The 24,627-nt window shown below is 37.2% G+C and overlaps 2 protein-coding genes across 4 annotated transcripts in view; both read right to left on the bottom strand.

Moving 5' to 3' along the window:
* Window positions 1-3,684, bottom strand: part of rasgrf2a (Ras protein-specific guanine nucleotide-releasing factor 2a) — a 35,125-nt gene extending 31,441 nt beyond the window's left edge. For both annotated transcript variants that reach the window (XM_052117691.1, XM_052117692.1), the window contains exon 1: window positions 3,365-3,684. In XM_052117691.1, the coding sequence (XP_051973651.1) occupies window positions 3,365-3,643 (279 nt within the window). In that variant the 5' untranslated portion in view covers window positions 3,644-3,684. The remainder of the gene's footprint in view (window positions 1-3,364) is intronic.
* An 8,801-nt stretch (window positions 3,685-12,485) lies between these two features.
* LOC127636311 (zinc finger FYVE domain-containing protein 16-like) overlaps window positions 12,486-24,627 on the bottom strand; it is a 36,359-nt gene continuing 24,217 nt past the window's right edge. For both annotated transcript variants that reach the window (XM_052116771.1, XM_052116772.1), the window contains exons 11-18: window positions 23,667-23,749; window positions 22,905-23,009; window positions 20,276-20,426; window positions 20,033-20,113; window positions 19,792-19,954; window positions 18,149-18,254; window positions 17,876-18,052; window positions 12,486-15,110 (exon numbers count right to left, since the gene is read on the bottom strand). In XM_052116771.1, the coding sequence (XP_051972731.1) occupies window positions 14,952-15,110; window positions 17,876-18,052; window positions 18,149-18,254; window positions 19,792-19,954; window positions 20,033-20,113; window positions 20,276-20,426; window positions 22,905-23,009; window positions 23,667-23,749 (1,025 nt within the window). In that variant the 3' untranslated portion in view covers window positions 12,486-14,951. The remainder of the gene's footprint in view (window positions 15,111-17,875; window positions 18,053-18,148; window positions 18,255-19,791; window positions 19,955-20,032; window positions 20,114-20,275; window positions 20,427-22,904; window positions 23,010-23,666; window positions 23,750-24,627) is intronic.

Genomic DNA, 24,627 nt, shown 5'->3' with positions numbered 1-24,627 from the left:
ACACCTTTCAGGGGTTTTGTAGAGTTAATGCCTCAGCACGTCGGCACTGTTTTGGCGGTACGTAGAGGGCCAACAGCATATTAGGCAGGTGGTCATAATGTTTTGGCTCATCAGTGTATGTGCAATATATAATGTAATTTCTTATTTGCTTCTTTTGATTTTGAAGTAAATATGACCAGGACATTTTCTCGACACAGATTTCATGGCACATTATATTTGTGGCCACATCAGTATCGGCCAATGATTGTGAAATATTAATGGTATTTAATGATACTGCATAATTCGAAGAATCTCATGAAACCTGTCAAGAACATGTCTGGATCATATTTCAACTCAAAAGAAATAAATCAGAAATTATATTTTTTTCTAAAAGAATATTACCATTTAAGGACCATTAAGATTTTAAGACAATTGTAATTTAATTACAATAAAGCACATTTTCCCTACAATTCTCATATATTTCAGTAACAAGAGTAAAAAAAACAAACAAACTCAAAAACCTTTTCACACATTACAGAAAAAAGAGTTTGTGGTTTAAATGTGCTTCATTGTCATAAAATTATGTCACATTTAAAAAGTCTAAATTGCCCTAAATATAGGCTTTATTTCCTTTGTTTAAAACATAATTATGTACTTGGACACAGGGGCGAAAATTTCATCAAAATGTTGGGGGGACAATAAACGTAACAATTCTCAAGAGAAGGGGTTTTTGTTGTTGCCCCATTTGCATTTGTATTATTTTATTTCTTAAACAATTATTTTAAGAATATATCATTATATTATTTACAATACACATATTTTAATGATATTTTGGGGGACAACCCTCAGATAGGTGGGGGTCCTGACCCCCCCGACCCCCCTGCAATTTCCGCCTATGCTTGGACAGTTACAATGTTACACATCGGACACACATTACATTTTACTGACAGATTCTCCATCATATAATGTGTGAATGTTCTGTAACATTAGTAACACTTCAGCCTGCAGCGGTGCACACATGAGCGTGTTTGTACAGAATGTGTTTTTGAGTGACAGCATGTGTTTGCTCAAAGCCAATGCTTGATAATCTCAGAGATGTGTGTGTGTGTGTGTGTGTGAAGGGGGAGGGGAGAAATGTACAGCCACATCTGCTATAACATACAGAGGAGATTGTTTGTGTGTGTGTGTGTGTGTGTGTGTGTGTATGTGTGTGTGTGTGTGTGTGTGTGTGTGTGTGTGTGTGTGTGTGTGTGTGTGTGTGTGTAGACAAGCCAAACTGTTACAAACATGTTTAAGGCACAAGGTTATATAAGACCATCTAAAGGAGAGTGTACCAAAACCTGTCAACAACATGAGTGGGTCATATTTTACCCCAAAATAAAACATATTTTTTTCAGTGAGACACTTACAATGGGGGCCAATCCGTAAAAGTTCAAATACTCACTGTTTCAAATGTATAGCCACAAGACATAAACAATATGCGTGTTTACATGATTTTACTGTGATAAAATCACTTAATAACCTTTTCTGTGGAAAGTTATATCCAATATTAAAACTTAATTTTCATGACAATGTAACGCTGGTAAATCCCTTATTTTATTGCACTAAAATCATATTTATATGTATAATGTTTACGTTTTTGTGGCTACACTTTTGAAACAGAGCGTATTTTAATACTTATGAATCGGCCCCATTAACTTCCATTGTAAGTGCCTTCCTATAACTGTGATGTTTACTTATTCAAAAATAAACATGGGGAATTATTAGTTGTGGTAATTAACATTATGCTTAAATTGCTGTCGATTAAGGTAACTTTTTATATCATGACATTATTTTTTATAATGATATTATAAAATTCACATTAACGAATGCATCTAGATGTTTTACTTGGAGTTAGAGTTTACTAAAGAGTTTCTCGGTACTACAAAACAATAATATTTACTGTATGAAATGTAAAAGATAACTGTACATAATATACAATATATTTTTTAATCATCATAAATTAACAGCACTACACTAATACTATAAATACTTCACTACTTAAAATATAATGATTTTAGGGGAAATGTGCTTCATTGTCATGAAAATTATGCACAAAATCTTTAGCATCCTAAAATTAGGTTTCATGGGTTTTTAACTTCTTTTTTTCTTTTGCTTTTTGTTTTTTTGTGGCTGAAATATGACCAGGACATGTTCATGGTTTCGTGAGATTCACCTTTAGACTGATCAGGCTGCAGCTGGGAACTGCAGACCGATTTTGCTCATAAGTACAGTCATGAAACTCTTAGGCGCAACAGACAACAGGCCTTAATCTGGACAAATCTGGAGTGCTGGTGTACTGACAAGGGGCTTTCATGTCTCGTGTGGTCCGGGGATCAGAATATATATCTGCTTCATACGCAGAAGATCAGAGCATATAATCTGCAAGATGCTTCTTACACGAGCCGTGACTGCAGGGCATGTTGGTATATTGCTCAGAATGGCATGTGCTTCCTCTTAGTGCTTTTTATTTACTGTAAATAAAAATATTTTTAAATAATAGCTGTTGATTTAATGGCTTGTTGTTTATGTTAGAAACAGTGACTCAAAATGTACTGCAAGTCACAGTTAAAGGACTATTTTGAGTTTAAAGTCAATCGACAGCATTTGTGGCATCATGTTGATTACCAAGATAATTAATTTCGACTCGTCCCTCCTTTTATTTGAAAAAGCACAAATCTGGGTTACAGTGAGACACTTACAATGGAAGTCAATGGGGCTAATTCGAAAACATTAAGATATTCACTTTTTTAAAAGTATAGCCGTAAGAGGTAAACAATGTGTGTGTTAACGTGATTTTTAGTGTGATAAAATCGCTTAATAACCATTTCGGTGTAGTCACATCCAGTTTTAGAACTGACGACATACACCTTAAAATAAACAAATAAAACAGAAGAATTAATGTGTGTTTTCATAAAATTATAAGCTTCACATTTCTGCTTTAAACCCTCCAAAAATGGTCCCCATTCACTTCCGTTGTTCATTGTTTACAAATGCAAATGTCTTTAAATATGAATAATTAATCATTTAACATATGTTGCCAGTGTTAGATATTTGGTGATACTGCAAAGACAAAGCAGCCTCTGATAATTTGATTACTTTTAAAAGGGGTTTTACTTTATGCAGGACACTTATTATCTTATCCAAGTACAATATATAAGATTTTATGGCTTGGTAGAACATAATTACACCAACATGTACTGTGTTAAAAGTGACACATAAACACAAACACGTGGTACAGAAAACAACTAACCCCTTCATATTTACAAACTGGCACGCTCTTTGATCGTAACATTAATGAGCAACTAATTAGTATGCATAGATGCAACTCTGGTCAGACTCATACCTGCTGTTTATCTGAACTCTCTTTCCCGATGGTGGAGACTTTTGGAGCTTGAATCCTCTCGCAGGTGCATCCCTCCAGTAGATAAATCCCTGATGGTCTGGCGCTCTGCTCGTTCTCAAAGTAAAACAGCACATTCTGGTAAAGCGCGAAGTATTTCTCGTTCCAGCGGCTGTTTTCTGCGGCTTTTTTACTCAAGATTCCGCGCTTGACGCCTTCTTTACGCGCAACCATGGACAGATAGAGCGCGTGTCCTTCATTATAGCGCACGCTCTTCTGCATCTTACAGTCCTGCTTCTCACAATGAACACATCATCATCATCTTCATCATCCTCACACTCTGACGACACCTCCAGCAGCCAGAGATGATCTAAAGTTCAATCCAAACCGCTGATGCTGCGCGTAAAGGAGATTCCAGACGCGCATGACGCGTAATTACGCACAGAGAGGAAGGAGCGCACGTCCAAAAAAGCGTCCCTAACAAACAAAAATACAGTTCAAAAAGTAAGAGACAGAAAATGTCGATAATAATATATATATATATATGCCCCCAACTGCGCGAAGCGACGTAAACAAAAATAGAGCCAGTGAACAGACGGTACAACAGAATCACGTCCGAGATCAGCGATAATCGGCTTTCACATTAACTTAAAGAGACAGATCTATTTACCTTCACGGTCTCTGTTTACCACCACAGTATGAAGCTAAAACTCTTTAAACACACAATAAAAAAGTAAAAAATATATATAATATTTGATGGCCATTTACGTCTTTTATGTACCAAAATATTTAGTTTAATACTGCTGTTCTTTGCTAAGTTTTAGACACGGTTTTATAAATTGATGACGTTACTAGTTTTATTATTTGTTCTTAAAGGGACAGTACACCCCAAAATGACATTTCTCTCATCATTTACTCACCCTCATGCCATCCCAGATGTGTGACTTTCTTTCTTCTCCTGAACACAAATTAAGGTTTTTAGAAGAATATTTCAGCTCTGTAGGTCCATACAATGCAAGTGAGTGGTGGAAAGAACTTTGAAGCTCAAAAAAGCACATAAAGGCAGCTTAAAAGTAATCCACAGGACTCCAGTGGTTTAATTAATATCTTCAGAAGCGATATGATAGGTGTGGGTGAGAAACAGATTGATATTTAAGTCCTTTTTTTCCTCTAACCCTGCGTCCGAATATCCATCCTTCCCTACTATATAGTATGCCCAAAACAGTATGCCAGTGGAGTACTATGTCCGAATCCATAGTATTCATTAGACAGTAAGTGAGAAATGCACAGAAGACCTACTACTTCTGGCGGGAATCTGAAGTGTGGATCGGTTGAACACTTTCCTATCCCACAATGCATCGGGAGCTGAGGAGACCTCACGTTCAAATGCTGTATTTAAAACAAACGGCGGAGAACCACGGTGCTGTATACACAAAGAATGTTGCTCACTGTGCTTAAATGGCGTTGTTTAACAGAACTTGCATGGATTATTTTCACGGTTGTTGTTATCACGTCATATATTCTAGTCACAGGACCGTGCGTATGTTCTCGTATGTTCCCGTATGTCCGATTTCCAGTCATATTGCCTCTTGCATATCTAAAGAGCGTACTGTTTTACCGGTCAAGAAGTGCGTTTCTCATCAAATAAATTACGTACTATGACAGTACACGGTTTCGGACAAAGGATATATCTCCACTTTCACATTCTTCTTTTGTTTTTGGCGATTCGCATTTTATGTGCATATTGCCACCTGTTGGGCACGGAGGATAATTTTTTAGTAAAAAAGGACTGAAATACTAATCTGTTTCTCACCAACACCTATCATATCGCCTTTGAAGACATGGACATATTTAAGTCCTTTGTACTAAAAAAATTATCCTACAAGCTCAGAAGGTGGCGATATGTTGCGCTTATGGGTTGCTGTGGCTCAGTTGGTAGAGCGGGTCGGCCACTAGTCGCAGGGTTGATGGTTCGAATCCCGGCCCACATGACTCCACATGCTGAAGTGTCCTTGGGCAAGACACTGAACCCCAAGTTGCTCCCAATGGCAGGCTAGCACCTTACATGGCAGCTCTGCCACCATTGGTGTATGAATGTGTGTGTGATGGGTGAATGAGTCACAGTGGAAAGCGCTTTGAATACCATTAAGGTTTAAAAAGGCGTTATATGAGTGCATTTACCATTTATGTACTAAAAATGTGAATCACCCAAAAAAAAAAGCCAAAAAAAAAAAAAAACATAAGAATGTGGAAGTGAAAGTGGAGATTAAAGCAGCGGATGGTTCATTTAAATGAACTAGCCTAGAAAACGATTCGCCTGTTCATCTGAGTTCCATTTTTGTATAAAAATATTCAATTAAATGTGGCTGTTCTTCACCATGTTTTCAGCTCATTTAAAGTAGGGTGAGTAATTACCATATAAATACATGCTATTTACTGTATATAAATATGTGGTATATACCATATAAAACAGAGTGCCACATAAATACCATATAAGGTACTACAAATAATGCTATGGTAAAACCACGGTACATGACCAACAAAATTCATGGCACAATCCCTCTGTGAAACGCTTGTGTCAGGATGTCCCAGAGGAGTTAAAGACTGCGATAGTTCAACCACTTCTGAAGAAACCTTCATTAGACCCTTTGGTGACAAATAACTATACAGCACTAGCGACGCAAATGTCGGAGGTAGTAAAGTATAACAATATTTAAAAAATTTCAGTCAGGTTTTATAGAAAATCACAGTCCAGAAACTGCCCATCTTAGGGTGACAAATGACTTATTGAAGGCAGAGGATGCTGAAGAGTGCTCCAATTTAGTGTTGCTTGATTTAACTGCAGCGTTTGATACATTAAAGAGAAGGGTGGGAATATCTGGGGTGGCTTTAGACTGATTCGTTTCATATTTGTCGGGAAATTTGTGGTGTCTTCTGGAGATGAGATGTCCTCCTGTTCAACTATAAATTGTGGTGTTCCGCAAGGATCCGTGTTAGGGCCAGTTTAGTTTTTTCGATATACTGTATGTCTCCTCTTGGTTCTGTGATTCAAAAATACAACATTAATTTGCATTTCTATGCAGATGACCTACAGTTATATTTGTTGTTGAATCTGTCTAGTTTAAATGTTCTTCAAAAGTGTATAGTAGATATAAAATAATTGGATGTGATGTAATTTTCTGCAGTTAAATTCAGATAAAACAGAGGTTGTCTTAATCGGTCAGGGTTTAACATAAAAATCTGATTGAGTCAGCACTTAATCAGGTGGTCCCAAAAATATTCAGGAGGTGGTGAGAAATTTGGGCATCACAAAAAAATGTGGCGACCCATGTTTCCTCATAGGGTAAGAGCGGCATACTCATAAATCTGTAAAATAGGGATAGTATGGCAATCTGTTTCTTGATGTTTTGTTTTCATACACATGCAAATTGAACATCAATTACATTGGAGTCAATCCTATTTCCACTACAGTTACAATTTAAATAGTTGATAATCAGAATACAGTTACTTTTAAAAAGTATTTTCATTACTGAAGAGATTATTTTGCATTGTATAGCTTTTGAACAGAGGTGAAACACTTTCTTGATGCGTTTCATTCATACAAGTTCACAACTGTTGTGAGTGAAAAGGTGTGATTAATGATCTTTCACTTTTATCCAAAGCGACTTACAGTTCACTTATTACAGGGACAATCCCCCCAGAGCAACCTGAAGTTAAGTGCCTTGCTCAAGGACACAATGGTGGTGGCGATCAAACCAGCAACCTTCTGATTACCAGCTATATGATTTAGCCCACTACACCACCACCACTCACTGGACAGATGAAACATAAACCCAATAATTTCACAATTGCATGCCTTGTCAATGTTTTTTATGCAGTTAGGTTATTTTTACAAGAAAGGCTAACCAAAGTAGCCTTTAGCATTGAACAGAGAGCTACAGATAATATATTTTCTACCTCATTCTATGAACAGAATCCACATAGGATCAGAAAAGGATGTTTTTGTGTTCACTCTGGGGGGATTTGAAAGTATGTTTGGAGCAGCAGAAATAGTTAACCTTGTGTAAATTGTCATGTGAACATTTAGCATCATGCTAAGCTAAACTAAGCTATATTTCTTGCATTTACATTCATCTGTTATCAGTTGCGATTATATATTATAATGAATAACAAAAATGCACATTGGAGCATAACTTTTTTCTCTAGTAAGACCTTTGATTTTAGAGCAAAGATGTACTGCAAAAATCTTACTCGTAATGAGAATTAAATATTGTTTTTCTGTAAAAGTATTAATTTATTAAAAGTATTAAAAGTTGATTAATTTACTTAAAAACTGCATCAGATATTTAGGAGATTCAGAAGTGAATTTTCTTTATTTCAAAAAACTTCCCAGTGCTGAAGAAGTAATCCAAAGTATTTGGATTACATTACTGACCTTGAGTAATATAATGGAATATGTTACAAATTACATTATACAGCATGTAATACTTTTTGAAAGTAACCTTCCCAAACATGCACATATTCTTATAAAACATTAAAAATCTAGCTCCTTCATAAACTCCTATTGCTTAGTCTCAAGTCACTGAAATATCGTCACATGATCCCACATATAAAGTTTGAATTAAATGAGAGCATTTATTTGTGATTAATAAATGGGGCATGTATCACAGCCTTTTAAAGTAACAAAAGAACATATTCTCTTCACAACTGGGGTTTTACGTGCTATTATTATGAAGTATCATGAAATCCAGAAAGTTTAGATTAAATAAATGAATACATTAAAAGTAAATATTGCATTTACCATGCCCTCAACCAAAATTAGAAGTGTTAAAATTGCTCATGGAGCGCCCTCTTGTGGCATTAAACAATCATTCATTAAAAAGTGAAAAAAATGGTCATAATGTGGATTTCACACGTGTGTCTGTCATTTGTCATGAAAATCAATCTATGAGCAGACAGTGTCTGAGTGCATATAAAGCATTCACTAATGCCAGAAAGTTGAATAGTTGCCATGGCAATCACTAAACAATTAGACTGTCCACTGTGATGATGCAGGCTCATGGTTAACTGTCATGTGTGTAAAGCAGCCATACATATATATATATATATATATATATATATATATACAGTGAGGAAAATAAGTATTTGAACACCCTGCTATTTTGCAAGTTCTCCCACTTGGAAATCATGGAGGGGTCTGAAATTGTCATCGTAGGTGCATGTTCACTGTGAGAGACATAATCTAAAAAAAAATCCAGAAATCACAATGTATGATTTTTTAACTATTTATTTGTATGATACAGCTGCAAATAAGTATTTGAACACCTGAGAAAATCAATGTTAATATTTGGTACAGTAGCCTTTGTTTGCAATTACAGAGGTCAAACGTTTCCTGTAGTTTTTCACCAGGTTTGCACACACTGCAGGAGGGATTTTGGCCCACTCCTCCACACAGATCTTCTTTAGATCAGTCAGGTTTCTGGGCTGTCGCTGAGAAACACGGAGTTTGAGCTCCCTCCAAAGATTCTCTATTGGGTTTAGGTCTGGAGACTGGCTAGGCCACGCCAGAACCTTGATATGCTTCTTACAGAGCCACTCCTTGGTTATCCTGGCTGTCTGCTTCGGTCATTGTCATGTTGGAAGACCCAGCCTCGACCCATCTTCAATGCTCTAACTGAGGGAAGGAGGTTGTTCCCCAAAATCTCGCAATACATGGCCCGGTCATCCTCTCCTTAATACAGTGCAGTCAGCCCTGTCCCATGTGCAGAAAAACACCCCTAAAGCATGATGCTACCACCCCCATGCTTCACAGTAGGGATGGTGTTCTTGGGATGGTACTCATCATTCTTCTTCCTCCAAACACGGTTAGTGGAATTATGACCAAAAAGTTCTATTTTGGTCTCATCTGACCACATGACTTTCTCCCATGACTCCTCTGGATCATCCAAATGGTCATTGGCAAACTTAAGACGGGCCTTGACATGTGCTGGTTTAAGCAGGGGAACCTTCCGTGCCATGCATGATTTCAAACCATGACGTCTTAGTGTATTACCAACAGTAACCTTGGAAACGGTGGTCCCAGCTCTTTTCAGGTCATTGACCAGCTCCTCCGTGTAGTTCTGGGCTGATTTCTCACCTTTCTTAGGATCATTGAGACCCCACGAGGTGAGATCTTGCATGGAGCCCCAGTCCGAGGGAGATTGACAGTCATGTTTAGCTTCTTCCATTTTCTAATGATTGCTCCAACAGTGGACCTTTTTTCACCAAGCTGCTTGGCAATTTCCCCGTAGCCCTTTCCAGCCTTGTGGAGGTGTACAATTTTGTCTCTAGTGTCTTTGGACAGCTCTTTGGTCTTGGCCATGTTAGTAGTTGGATTCTTACTGATTGTATGGGGTGGACAGGTGTCTTTATGCAGCTAACGACCTCAAACAGGTGCATCTAATTTAGGATAATAAATGGAGTGGAGGTGGACATTTTAAAGGCAGACTAACAGGTCTTTGAGGGTCAGAATTCTAGCTGATAGACAGGTGTTCAAATACTTATTTGCAGCTGTATCATACAAATAAATAGTTAAAAAATCATACATTGTGATTTCTGGATTTTTGTTTTTAGATTATGTCTCTCACAGTGGACATGCTCCTACGATGACAATTTCAGACCCCTCCATGATTTCTAAGTGGGAGAACTTGCAAAATAGCAGGGTGTTCAAATACTTATTTTCCTCACTGTATATACTGTATATATATATATATATATATATATATATATGGCATAGAACAATGAAATAGAGAAGACTGATATGAAAATTAGATATTTTGCTTCTGAAAACACACCCAAAAAAATTTGAGCATATTCTTTAAATTTTTTATTTTATTTCACTTTGTTACACTTGTTGCATTCCGGTCAAAAATGACCGCCCATTTGAAATCAATGGATTAGACAAAAAAATACAGAAATATGAAGCGTTCAGGAGCATCTCAGTCCAATAGATGAGCATATATGTGGATGTGTGTTGGCACACATAATGTTCTCAGGCACGTGCGCGCGTGCACACACACACACACACACACACACACACTTTGTTGAGCGCCCTTTTGTGCATCGTCATTCCATTTACTCTTTGAGGAATATTTAAAGATCTACTATTCATATTATGTTGTGTTTGGGCTAATTTGAATCGGGATAGTCTGCTGTAAGTAACAATATGTCATTGTCTATGTTATATGTATGTTTCAGAAAGTAATAAGGAAACATTTGACAAAAAGACACTCCTGTTTATTATATTTGTGTGTGTCTGTTGGAATTTCATACACTAAAACTCACTGCAGTTTGGCCTCGGCGTGAAACACATTTGCTCATTGCATTCTACAGATTGAGACCTTTCCAACAATATATAACACATGGCTCTCTCATCTTCTTATGGTTTTACCAACTCTGAATATAATTGTTGTGATGACAAATTTGCATATTATGAGAACGAAACAGCCAATTAAAAAGCATCATTTAAGAGTTGGTAGGACGTTTAGCTATATGCATTATAAAGTCCAGAGTCTAAGCTTTAAAATGACAAGCGATCATTAATTATGTAAATATTATTTGTTTTGTTTTCAGCATGGAGTCCCTGAGATATTTAAAATCACAGATGAGTTGCTTGTAACTACATAGTTAATGTTACTTAAAACATTAAGTTCAGTTTACTTGAACAAAACCAGTATGTTTACTTAGAAAAAGCATGCAAACCGGTTGCCTTGAAAAATCAAAGTAAGGTCAACTATTTAGATTTTACAACAGAGTATTAAGCATTCAGGGGGGGAAACGTGATTAATGGTCATTAAAATTATGTCAATAATGCTTATCATCAATATTTATTCTTATAATTATTACTATAATACTTATTTCTTTCTTTTGATTTTGAGTTGAAACGTGACGGAAATGTTCTTGATAAGTTTTATGAAACTCTCCAATTTAAAGTATGCTGGTGATATATTTATAGTCTTGTGACTGGACCCTCTTAAAACAATCAGATATTTTAATTATTACTTCAGCGATCTCTCAAATGCTTTAAAATTGTTTGCATAAGAATACATTCTCTCAACCCTGTATAGGGTCCAAACGTGCATCTGAAGTTCTTCAGAGTCAAGGTTAGTTAGAATATTTATTATTATTTTCTCTCCCTCTCTCTCTTCTGCATTCCCTCAGCTTCTGCAGGTTTTCCCAAGGATGCCAAGACCAGGAGGATGCTGTTGAGAAGGCACTCTATGCAAACCGTGCAGCTCAAACGACTGGTCACCGATCATTAAATGGTTGTTTCTAACAGACTAATTCATCGTCTGAGATTCTGAACAAATAACATTATCTTGTGTCCAGGGCTGGATTGGTAATCTGGCATACCGGGTATTTTCCCGGTGGGACGACGCACTTTGGGGCCGATCAGGGGCGGACTGGCGGGCTGATTGGTCGGCCACAAAATGGGCCGAATGGGCTACAATGAGCCGCCGCTTTATGCAGAATGGACCACAAAACTGTGCCTGCCGTATGCAGAAAAGGACAGTGAACACCGTCCCACTCAATTTTTGGGCCAGTTGCTATGTAAAATCCCAGGTTGATTTCTCTTCCCAGTCCAGCCCTGCTTGTGTCTAGTCTAAAAGGCGGTGTTGGTGGCGGCGTAGTGGGCTAAAGCACATAACTGGTAAGCAGAAGGTTGCCGGTTTGATCCCCACAGCCACCACCATTGTGTCCTTGAGTAAGACACTTAACTCCAGGTTGCTCCGGGGGGATTGTCCCTGTAATAATTGCACTGTAAGTCACTTTGGATAAAAGCATAAATGTAAAATGTCCATGAGACCATGCTTCAGTTATGCATCAGTGGAGACAACTTCCTCTAGAAACAAACCGAACGTTGACTAAACGGCAATGACAAGTCAAAATAAACAATTTCACAGGTGGTTGATCTAATAATGGCAACGAAAAATGGCTTGCCACCATACATTTGTAGAGGACATACCTTTGCTTGTAATTTGTGCTTGATGTAAAAAATTAAAACAACCATTATTATGGTTCAACAACCAACAGGAAAGTGTTTATACAGTTTTGGTACATTTGCTACGGAAACGCAATCATTAACATCCTCCAAAACAACAACATAAATAAAATAATAATGTTAAGAAAGTAGCATGACAATGATTACGCATATTTATACAAATTTTATTCTACATGAGATACATATTAGAAATGAATGTTGTTTGAAGAATATACTTCGGTCCCATACCAGATTATTCATCAAATAAATCTGGTTTTCATGAATAAATAGATATACATTATGCAAACTGGTACATTTTAAGAGCTTTATGTAAAGCATAGAAATACTTTAATTGTAATGATTTTAATCAATAACAGTGAGAAAATAATTTAAATTCCAAAAAATTCCACTAAGCCCAAATACACGGGAGCAGATCTGAGATGCCTATAAACTCATTTCAAATACATTTAAATCACAATCATCTGTATTTTATGCACATGTGTATTTGTTACGCATTTGTATTTGGTCTGTAAAAGTGTAGAAGCCTTCGGGTTATTTAAATATGCAAGACAAAATATCAAATAAACGGAGTCATCACTGTTTATATTGTTTTATCACTATTATGAACAAAAATGAAATCAAAATAATGAACAATCACTTGTCCTGTCTTTTGTTTCACGAACAACAGTAAAAGTGCACTTTCTAAATTAATGAATTTAATTTAGATTTTCGTTGAGCAGCACATGAAAATTTATGATTTTAGAAACCATAATTCACCTGAAAGAAAAAAAAAAAAAAGAGACTTTCATTTTTAAGCCGATTTACAATTGGAGAACCGCACAATTATGGACTAGGGACACAAAAAGGTTAACCTTATGACCTTTTATTGCATTTAGAAAACTGCTACTTAAGTTCAGCAATATCATCCAGCATAGGAAGGTGTTCTGGATTCTGTCAAACTCATTTAAAGTGACAGATATTTAGATACTTTAATGCTTGGAGTATGGTGTAGATATTTGACTGCCTCATTAATTGGCTTGACCAAATTTTTGTAATATTATTATAATAATTATAATATTATTAATAACACTAATAAAAAAAATTAAGTGTTCAGATGTGTTGAGAAAATTATTTTTCATTCCACGTTGTTCACTTTCAAGGCACATAAGATTTTTCAATACCTTGAAAATAATATACTACGCTTATTTGTAGTGTTAATATATGGCTGGTTTTCATTTTTCCCCCCCAGTAAAATGAACTAACGGGTCACTCACATATATATTTTGCTGAAAGTAAAACAAAGTTTATTTTAGGCCCATAAAGATTTTGCATTGTGCCATTTAAACCCCCAAATTCTCATTAAATTATCAGAAAATCATCCTGTTTGCACACAAAGACAAATACATACAATTGAACTTTACAAATGTACTTTCAAATTTAAATATGTAATCTTTTTTCCACATTAGAGTAATGAGAATATAGGGGTGCACAAGTACTGTATCAATACAAAAAATAATAATAATAGTGGACTGAAAATGCAAAATTTAATTTCATAATGGTGTCGTTTGATTTTGGGGTGAAATATGACCAGGATTGTTCTCGACAACATCCAGGTAATAAATGCAGAAGCATGTGAATAAATATATTAATGTTAATGCAGAACGGTCATCATATTCTGTACTATTTATTTATTTTTCGTTGTTGTTCGTTTCTTAATATGCGGTTTGAAACTAACAACCGACAATCTTTCCAGACGCATGATATCGAGATATGCGCTCGAATGAGCTGCAGATTAAAATCAACGGTTGTGGGCTATAATTGAAGACATTTAGCAAAAATTAATTTCAAAAGCCCTATCAAAAATATCACTTTTAGTCACCATGTGGAACTGTTCCAAAAATAGAATTTAAGCTTAATAAAAGCTTAATCGAATTAGCAGATCTATATGATTTAAACAATCAATCCAAGGTCTGTCCTACCCTCAATATGCTTGACAAACCGAGACAAATTACCAACCATAGGACGCTGTACTTAGAAAGTACAAGACTCAGTACACAAACTCTTCATATGGATCCATCAGCCCATATGAAGCGACTTCATATGGTAACAATAAATGATGACTGATGGACAAAAAGCACCGCAGATTTGCGATTCCTGCTCAGGATAAACAGACATATGCACAGTGCATCACAAGCTCTGATGTGCTGCGTGTGCAATCAAGTAATTATTATAATTCTTAGTATATCTGACATCACCATTTGTGTTCAAACTTACATTCATCGACCAGCATCCGACTAACAGATACCTGCAACACAACTGAAGATGTTCTTGTGTCTTTCACGGATTGTTTTTACACCGATTCAAGACCTCTGCTTTAATCTAAAGTACCAGGATCTCTACAACGTTTCCACTTCAGTGAAGTGCCTTTTTATTTCCTTTAAAATGCATCAAACGGTCCTAACACAGATAGATGATCAGATATGGGACTGTCTCTTCTCATCTGCAATTCATTGGCTTCGATCAAAAATGTCCCATTGGCTGCCTCCAGAAAAAGTTTATAAGTCACCAGCTTCAAATGCTCTGAGTGATGTAGAAGAAGAACTCCATGTCCATGGCCTGGTGGGGGACACAGGAGCTTCCTCCGTGGATGACAGGAATCAGGGCCCCGTCCAGATCATTCATATACTTCTGAGGCAGGAGGCAGCCACCAGAACCAGCCTGGTACTCAACCTACAAAACACAATGACAAATGGGTTATGAATATATTTTATTAATGAGTATGTAATCTATATAACAGCATTTGGGTGGTAAATATCAAAAAGTAATGATGCTACTAACTTAACATTTTTCAGTAGCATTATTACACTAACAAGCTTTTTTTCCGATAAACCCTGTGTGACCCTTTAGATTCGCTATACACGACACTATAAACCGATTGAATATTGTTCACAAGACTCTAGAATGTCATTTAAGGGTTAAACTTCTAGTGCACCGAATCATGTGACAGAACAGCATGCCGTTGATTTCCGTGAAGCGCTCCTGACAAAAGTGTCTCTAGTAAGAAACCTCATTACAATTTTTTCAATGAAACCTGTTTGGCTATAAAGAGTGGCATCTCTATTTTTGTTTGAGATGCCGTTTTTAAAATTTCATTCATTTTTCGCATATCAGTGCGCTGAACGATTTTGGGACATTATTCTATCAAAAGTTGAAAAAACATGTTTCTGCAGTATATTTACTGTATATTATCACATTGAGAATCAATGGATGCATCCAAAAGCTGATAAATGTTGCTTTCAGAGGCTTTATATGGATTAGGATGATAATAAGGTGCATTTCAAACTGTTCTGAGACCAGTGCAGACAGACAGCACACTGGAGGTTAAGTCATGCACTAAATAGGGAGCAAGGGAGCATCCTATAGCTCTCCTATAACTGTTCTGAGACCAGTGCAGACAGACAGCACACTGGAGGTTAAGTCATGCACTAAATAGGGAGCAAAGGAGCATCCTATAGCTCTCCTATAACTGTTCTGAGACCAGTGCAGACAGACAGCACACTGGAGGTTAAGTCATTCACTAAATAGGGAGCAAGGGAGCATCCTATAGCTCTCTATGCAGTTAAGTGCGTTCACTCCTAAAATCTGATCATAAGTTCAGTTTCAGGCTGCAGATGATGTTTGGATCACTCAACATGTTTGACACACATGGGGCGATGATCATCAGTACATAGATTCAACATTTATTATGGATCATTTTATTTGAACATGGTTGCCAGTGATTGGATGATACTTTGAATCAGAATTAATTATGCTAATTTCTGATGTATTGTCTGTAAGGTCTCAAAAACAGGAATAACCAACACTCCTGGAAATACAATAAATAATTTGATGAGAAAAAAATATATATTTTGATCTAATTTCTAAAGCTTGGTATAATTTAAAATGTAAAAAAAAAAAACAGAACTTTTTTGTAAAAATATTTGCTTTAGAAATTTATTTTCTTTGTTTATTAAGGGCTACTAGTTATAAATAAAAAAAGGGAAATGGAAAATGCACACAGTAGTAACACTCGGATATCAGGAGGTTAAGTCTTCGTGGTGTGGTGACTCTCCGGGTGGCGGAGGACGAATTTCAGTTGCCTCCACGACTGAGACTGTCAATCTGCGCATCTATCACGTGGCTTGTTGAGCACCTTGCCACGGAGATATAGCACGCGTGGAGGCTTCACGCCATCCACTGCAGCATCCACGCTCAACTCACCACGCACCCCACCGAGAGCGAGAACCACATTATAGCGACCACGAGGAGGTTACCCCGTGTGACTCTACCCTCCCTAGCAACCGGGCCAATTTGGTTGCTTAGGAGACCCGGCTGTAGTCACTCAGGACGATATTTCAAATTTTAATAATAAAATATTACGATTTTTGGTGTTTAATGCCTAATGTTCATCAAGATCCTGACTGTTTTTTTTTTTTTCTTCAATTTTTGGAATGTCCAAATCACAAATGACACACCAAGTCCTCGTGATGATGCAGTGATTCGCCTCAGTCTGGGTGGCACAGGACGGATCCCAGAGACGGATCGCGGCAACCATGCCCAACACACCATATGCCCCACCGAGAGCGAACCACATTACAGCGAACACAAGGAGGTTACCCCGTGTGAATCAAAACAGGCCAATTTGGTTGCCTAGGAGACCCGGCTGGAGTCACTCAGCACACCCTGGGATTCGAACCAGCGAACTGGGGTGGTAGCAGCATCTTTACCACTGAGCTACCCTGGTCCCCGATCACAAAGTCTTGTTTTTAAAGAAAATAAATACTTTGATAGTTATACAAGTAATTAGATGCTGCCTTCTTAAACTAATAATTACTATTTGAGTAACTTGTAATGTACCTACATTTTAAAATAAGTTGCTTGAATACAGTTTAAAGGCCACTAGTGACACCAAACCAAATTGCAATCAATTTTCAAATGAAAAAATGAAATCAGATTCGCAGGGTCCCTAAGCAGTGTTCACTGCTCCCTATACCCTGAAAACAGGATCCCTGTTGAAGTTCACTTCACTTGACAAAATTAGTTCATTTGGAATACCCTGCAATGTCATCAAACACAGACAAAGCTTGAGTCACATAGGTTGAGTTTCAAATTCTGCTCGAATACACTTCTGTAAATGCATGAGGTGAATTAAGCAGAATAAAAACGAATCTCAAACTCCTTTTGTTTATTTTGGAGTTTACATCATCCAAACATCCTGTAGTGCTCTGATAGTTCGCAATGACTGGTGGGTCTCCACTTCCTGTAATGTAGCGATGTTCCCTTGAACTGAACAGTCGATTAGAACGCACCTTTTGTCTTAGAAAAACGGGTAGGCACGCCCCAAACTCACATCATGGGTGGAGCCAGTGTTGTAATGTCTGGCAAAGACTGGCAGGATAAATAGACTGCACACTACAATGTAGTTTCACTTATTTAGATTAGCCAAAAATAACTACCATGTCCGAGTCGGTGGAGACTCTGAGCGCAAGAGCGTTGATTCCATTGGCCATGAGCACAGAGAGGTGTGGACAGAGAGCTGCACAGCTGGCAGTGGCGATCTCTCTCTGGAATTGAGCGGATGACGTGAGAACAGCAGACAGAGAGATGTTTGAGGACTTCAGCAGATAGAAGACCTGATGAGAGAGACACAGGATATGATCACTGACACTGAAGAACAATATGCGCATCCCTCATTGTGTCTTATGACACGAACAGCATAGGGGACCCACCTCAGTACACCTGATAATTCTGCCATCCATCTCAAACTCAGAATCCTGCTGGATCTTTACACTGGATACACCCTCTAGAGATCTGCCATCTACTGGACTGGTGATGCTGCAAACGTGTGTAAACAAACACAACATCAGCAAAAGTTTGCAGTCAAATGTTCACTTTTTCTCATTTGTCACTATTTTGATGGGGTGTTTTTAATTGCACAAGACAAAAGTAATAACTAGTCCGCTCTGACCGATTCAGACAGCGAGTTAGGCCAAAGTATACTGTGGTCAGATGCGGATGCTCGTACAGGACATCATCAGCAGAGTGCTCGAGAATTAAACATGCACACCCCGATGTTTCTAACTGCCCATACTTCAAAATTAATTACTGGGTCCATAATTTGGCAACACTCACAACTGCCCCAAAGAAACGCTAGAAGATGATAGCCACTAAACAACAGTAGACAAAGATGGAAACAACAACCGTGGATGTGCACGTCAAGAGCACGTGTGTGAGGAGATCTGGAGATACCTGCATTTGTATAACTCCAGTCTGAAGGAGTGTCAGGTGTTTAGCAGCATTGTAAAGAAAACCTTTCACATTTTTTAATGATATAGATCATAACTAGTTATGGAGAGACTCTCCACCTAAGAAACTGCTTGAAAAAAAAAAATCTTTTTTTTCTTATTTGATATTATATGTCTCTGTGTACACATAAGGTAGCTCTGAAAAACTGCTTTTGTGTTGTTCCCAATCATGTCAACTGTATCTGTGTTGATACGACAAAGCAATCAAAAGCTATGGCATTACAAATATATTTTACTGTCCAAAAGCCTCTCCAAACAAATAAAACATAATAATTGCACATAAGAACTAATTATCAATGCAAACACAACAATGACTGAAGGTTTTCATAGCATGCAGACATGATTTTAGTCATGAGATTTCACAGAATGGAGTTTAATTCTGTGCCATTTGAGTCGTCATTGAATCTGTGTCATGTATTTGGCGCCATCTCCTGGTGGCCATATGTAACATTGTGCTTCATGTGGATTATATAATGATCTATACATCAGATTACCTTGTGTGTGAGCTCATTTGAAAGATAATCACCTCCTCTAAGTAATGTTATGTGAGATTTTATGTTCCGTTTATTTTTCGTGAAATTATAAGCAAAAACGTGGCATATAAGCAACACCAACATAATTGTCAAAGACATATACTTCGCTGTTAATTGCTATATTTTTGTCTAAGTATTCAGAGTATTTGGCTGGTTGTATTCTACTATTTGAGAGCTTTCAAACAACATATGACACATGGCTATTTGATGAGTTTGATGTTTTTATTGATTGCAATAATATGTACTGTGCAATTTGTTTTAATATATTATCAAAACAGAACACTGCTGAATTGATATTTGTAAAGTAGAGCTTCTAAGGTTTCAAACGATACAAGTTTTGTGTTGGTCAAGACTGTAGTTATAAATATTTTTAAAGTAGTTTTTTTCTCGCGGACCCGCGCGCGGCCTTAAAGGGTTACTCTACATATCTTACTGCATTTAACAATAGTGCTTTATCATGCTGTGCATTTATAATTCAGCACAGTTTGAATGTATAACACTTCCATGAGAAAGTGTCTGATCAATATTTAGTACCCAGTGTTGAAGGGTGCTGTCCAGTCGACCCAGCGTACATTCACATTTTCCCGTGTCTCTTCAGAATCCACCTTTCCACAAGGGATCTTGAAGTCTGTCTGGTCTCGGAGCGACTGCCGCAAGCCCTCCATGGTCGCGGGAGGAATCTGCACCATTAACCCATCTAGATAAAGAGAAAACATGATTATGCAATAGTTTCAAAAGCTCCCTAAGAGAAGCTGAGAAACATTGAAAGTATTACCCTCCACGATGCTTGATTTGGCAATAAATCCTGATGAAGCTTTCAAAGCACCATTAAACACCACAAAACTTGCTCCAGTCACTGCAAGAGAAATATGGGGTCAGGCCAAACACACATCCACTGATGTATCACCTTTACAGCAAATGAGAACGGTTTCTCAGACAAAGTTCAGACTCTCAGTTCTAAATAACAATGACATTTGTGACTCTCCATCGGAAATGTATTTGGATCTAGATGACATGCCTCTCCTGGTCTTTCCTGGAATACTGTTGGCTTGTGTCTGGTAGCTTCCGTCCTCATTCTGCATGCAAACCAGATGAGAATCTGCCTCTGTACTGAAACAGGCACCAAAACTAATCACGTGCTCGTTGGAGGAGTTCACCACTTTCAACATCTGCAACAGACAGACAACAAAACAACAATCGACTAGATTTGTATTTCCGAAGAAAACATCAATGCTTGCCAAGCAGCAAAAGAAGTGTAATAGCTGTACATAAAATTAAAAAAGATAAATGTATATTGAGATTTTGGAGTAATAAATTAGTATTTGGAAGTAATATGCAATATCAAATGGAAAAGCTCAAGAAAGGCCAGATCAGAATTAAAGGAATATTCCAGGTTCAATAATAGTTAATCTCAATCAACAGCCTTTGTGGCACAATGTTATTTACCACAGAAAATAATGAATAGTCTCTCATTTAACTCCTGACACCGGTGTGACTCCCGTCTGCATTTTCCATTTCCCTTTTTGATTTTGTGAGACTTAGTTGTGGCATTTTAAATAATGCTAAGCTATAGAAAGTCCGTTTTCTAGAATTTATTTTTTTTTGAGTGTTGGCTATTCATGTTTTTGCGATGTTACAGTCAATACAGTAGTTTTGGAACAATAATACTTGGAAAACCAAGATTATGGCAACAAAATCTCAATGTTCTTTCTTTGCACTGTCAAACAAACAAGTGATAGTGCTGAAGCATTTTACGAATCAGAATTAATTCTGATTCAAAGTTATGTCCAGCATCATTCAATCACTGGCAACCATGTTAAAATCAAATTATACATTATAAATTCTGAATTCATGTACTGATGATCATCGTCCCATGTGTGTCAAACATGTTGAGTGATCCAAACATCATCTGCAGCCTGAAACTGAACTTTTGATAGGAAGTTTGGATTGAATGCACCAAGCTTCATAGGAAAGCTATAGGATGAACCATTGCTCCCCATTTAGTGAATGACTTAACCTCCAGTGTGCAGTCTGTCTGCACTGGTCTCAGAACAGTTCAAAATGCACCTTATTTTCATCCCAACCCCATATAAAGCCTCTGAAAGTTAAATTTTTCTCTCTCAATGTGTAAATGCACAGTAAATATAGGATTTTATATATAGCGCTATTGTACAATATAGTGTACACTGTTTAACAGTGTATTGCAAAACGCCACATCACTCACATTTTTTAAATGGCATATTGGATGAAGCTAGAGATCTTCTGACTCAAACAGGTTTGGAAGTAAAAACTTAAAATCAGGTTTCTTACCAGATGTATTTTTGTTGCCGATTCTCCAAAAGACAAACTCTGCTGTGATCAGTGCCATGTTGTTTTGTCACGACTGCGTCAAAAGTTTAAAAAGACAGCCCAGAGTGTCCTGAACTGGGATCAGTCAGTTTAAATGAAATTAAATTATACGTTGCGTATCGAGAAGCCAAAATAAGACGTCCACGCATGTAGACGCGGGGTCACAAGGGGTTGGAAAAAAAAACGACTATGGAAATGAATGGGGCCAGTCCATAAATGTTAAAATACTTAGTTTCAAAAGTATAGCCACAAGATGTAAACATCTTAACATGATTTTAGTGTGATCAAATTTTAGCTATACTTTTAAAACAGTGTGTATTTTAACGTTTATGGACTGGCCCTATTCACTTTTTTGTAAGTGCATCACAGTAACTGGTATTTTTGCATCAAATTTTTTTTTGTTTTAAATAAGAGGAATGGGCCATAATAATTTTTTTTGTGGTAATCAATATTATGCTACAAATGCTGTTGATTGAGTTTAAATAGTATCAAACCCAGACCACAAGTATGTTAATAGTACAACATACACCAATCAGCCACAACATTAAAACCACCTGCCTAATATTGTGTAGGTCCCCAACAAAAATCCATGCGATTATCTAATCAGCCAATCGTGTGGCAGCAGTGCATAAAATCATGCAGATACGGGTCAGGAGCTTCAGTTAATGTTCACAACAACCATCAGAATGGGGAAAAAATATGATCTCAGTTGATATGGACCGTGGCATGATTGTTGGTGCCAGATGGGCTGGTTTGCGTATTTCTGTGACAGTTTCTAGAATTTACTCCGAATGTTGCCAAAAACAAAAAACATCCAGTGAGCGGCAGTTCTGTGGATGGAAACACCTTGTTGATGAGAGAGGTCAACAGAGAATGGTCAGACTAGTTTGAACTGACAAAGTCTACGAGTAACTCAGATAACCACTCTGTACAATTGTGCTGAGAAGAACATCATCTCAGAGGATTGGCGCTGTTTTGGTGGCATGAGGGGAACCTTTACAATATTAGGCAGGTGGTTTTAATGTTGTGTCTGATCAGTGTAAGTACACATAAGTTCGATTTTTTTTTACGCCAAACACCCTACCAGTGAAGTCATTGAGAGATTTAGTTGTTTTTACTTAAATGTTACATGTTCATAAAACCCAAAAAACACAGCATACTTAAAATTACCTAAAGACAATTTTATCTACAAAAAGAATGAAGTCTGTGTCTGTAAAAATGAAATGCAGGAAATTGTTGAAAGGAAAATATCTTTGAAGAATTGAGCCTGACTGCTGCAATATACCAGTATAACTGACCTCATTAAACCTGGTCTTGGGAATGTCAATATAGCTGTTGCCCATCTCCATGTGTACTCTCAGACTGTCCACCACTGGTAAACTGTACTGGTAGTTCCTCAGGTCCTGTGACAAAATCAACACAATGCAAGAATAAAGGTGATTACAAATGATATGTGATTTAAAAGCAAAGCATGTTCAAGTTTAGCTTTAGACTAAAATGGATTTGCAAAGGAGAATCACCTGTTAGGAGACAATTTAGTTAAGAATTTAACCTTATCTGCAACAGATAGCTCCAACACATTTCCACGTCTGTGAAAAGGAAAGTGGCCATGAAAGTAAAAGTACTTAAAAGGATAAAATGAACTGAAATGGAGATCAAAGGCGGCAGACTCAGACCAGAAGTAAACTGAGATCTCAGGCTTGAGTCTTGAGCACTCTCTAATCTCTTTCCTCAACTGTCCTGAGCTGAACCCAAGATGTCTGCTGAGACAGGCAGGAAAACAGATTAACCAAACCACCTTCCTTTCTAAAAGAACACAGCTGTATCTACTAATAATGTGGTAATTCCTGCCGTGCTATTCTCTTAAAATGTTTAATTAAGACCATAATATTTCTAAATCCTACTTCCACTGAAAACAAAATCCAAAACTTTTCAATGATACCACGACAAACTTAAATTAAATTAGACATCAACCCATATGAAAGGGTGAATTAGTATCTGGTGTGAACACATGGTGGTTTCTTAACGTGTCAAAGTTCATATGAAGTGCGAACACGTACAGTGAGCAGATTCATGATGGTGTGTCCCGTCTCTTTAAATACTGACTCACGGAAACGCACGCTCACCAGTGGGCAGGGATAAACTGTAAAGAATAAACAACAGATTAGGGATGGGTGTTGATATAGATTCCAGTTCACAAGCTCTAGATTACAAATTTGATTTGGATTCATTTTGATAAATTATTTTATTTATAATGTCCATTTGGCTTACGAATGAAGAAATGATCTCTCAGCTTTTGCTGTTAATTATAGAGGGGACCTTCTACCTTTATACATTATGAATATATTAACTCATTTTGTTAGTTATTTATAAATAGTTACATTATAGCTTTTTAAAAATGTACAAATTCCATGTAGACTATCAGTCATCCATTGGTCTGCATATAAAGGTGCTACTAGCGATGTTTTCATGGAAAGGTGTGCAACATATTTTACTATTCTCTGAAAGATATTAATGAAATAAGAGACCCGAGATCTCACACTGGTCTCATCGTCTCTGTAAACAGCAGACAAAAATATGTCTTCGGGCCGCGGTCAATGATGCTTTCTGCATCTCATAGAATTGTAGTTGCGGCAAATTATTGAGGCTTAATGCCAATTTTACAACATGTTGCTTATAAGAGTTGTCAGTTGAGGGCGCTGTTTTTCTGCTGTTGTTTTAACAACCATTGCTGCACAATGTCAGTCTCATTTGGTATCTTTGGAGTGCTGGTTTTGGGGAAAGGGGGCGTGGCTAATCCAAAAGCTCAGTTTGACAGCTTGTGGAAGTTCTACAACGGCTGAAATTGCTTACAGCACCTTTGATTTGAGACATTTTGTATTTTTTGGTCTTACTAGGTGGGGACATCTGTACATGAAAATATATGCTTGTTTAAATCTATTCATTTCAAAGACTAGTACCGGAGTTACACATCAATCTGTGCATTCTCATTCAAAATGATGTAATAAAATGTTCTCTCTT

The sequence above is a fragment of the Xyrauchen texanus genome, chromosome 44 (genome assembly GCF_025860055.1).
Source record: "Xyrauchen texanus isolate HMW12.3.18 chromosome 44, RBS_HiC_50CHRs, whole genome shotgun sequence".
NCBI classification, from domain to species: Eukaryota; Metazoa; Chordata; class Actinopteri; order Cypriniformes; family Catostomidae; genus Xyrauchen; species Xyrauchen texanus.
Note: the sequence above shows the minus strand (reverse complement) of the source record. Positions and strands in the feature narration are given on the sequence as shown.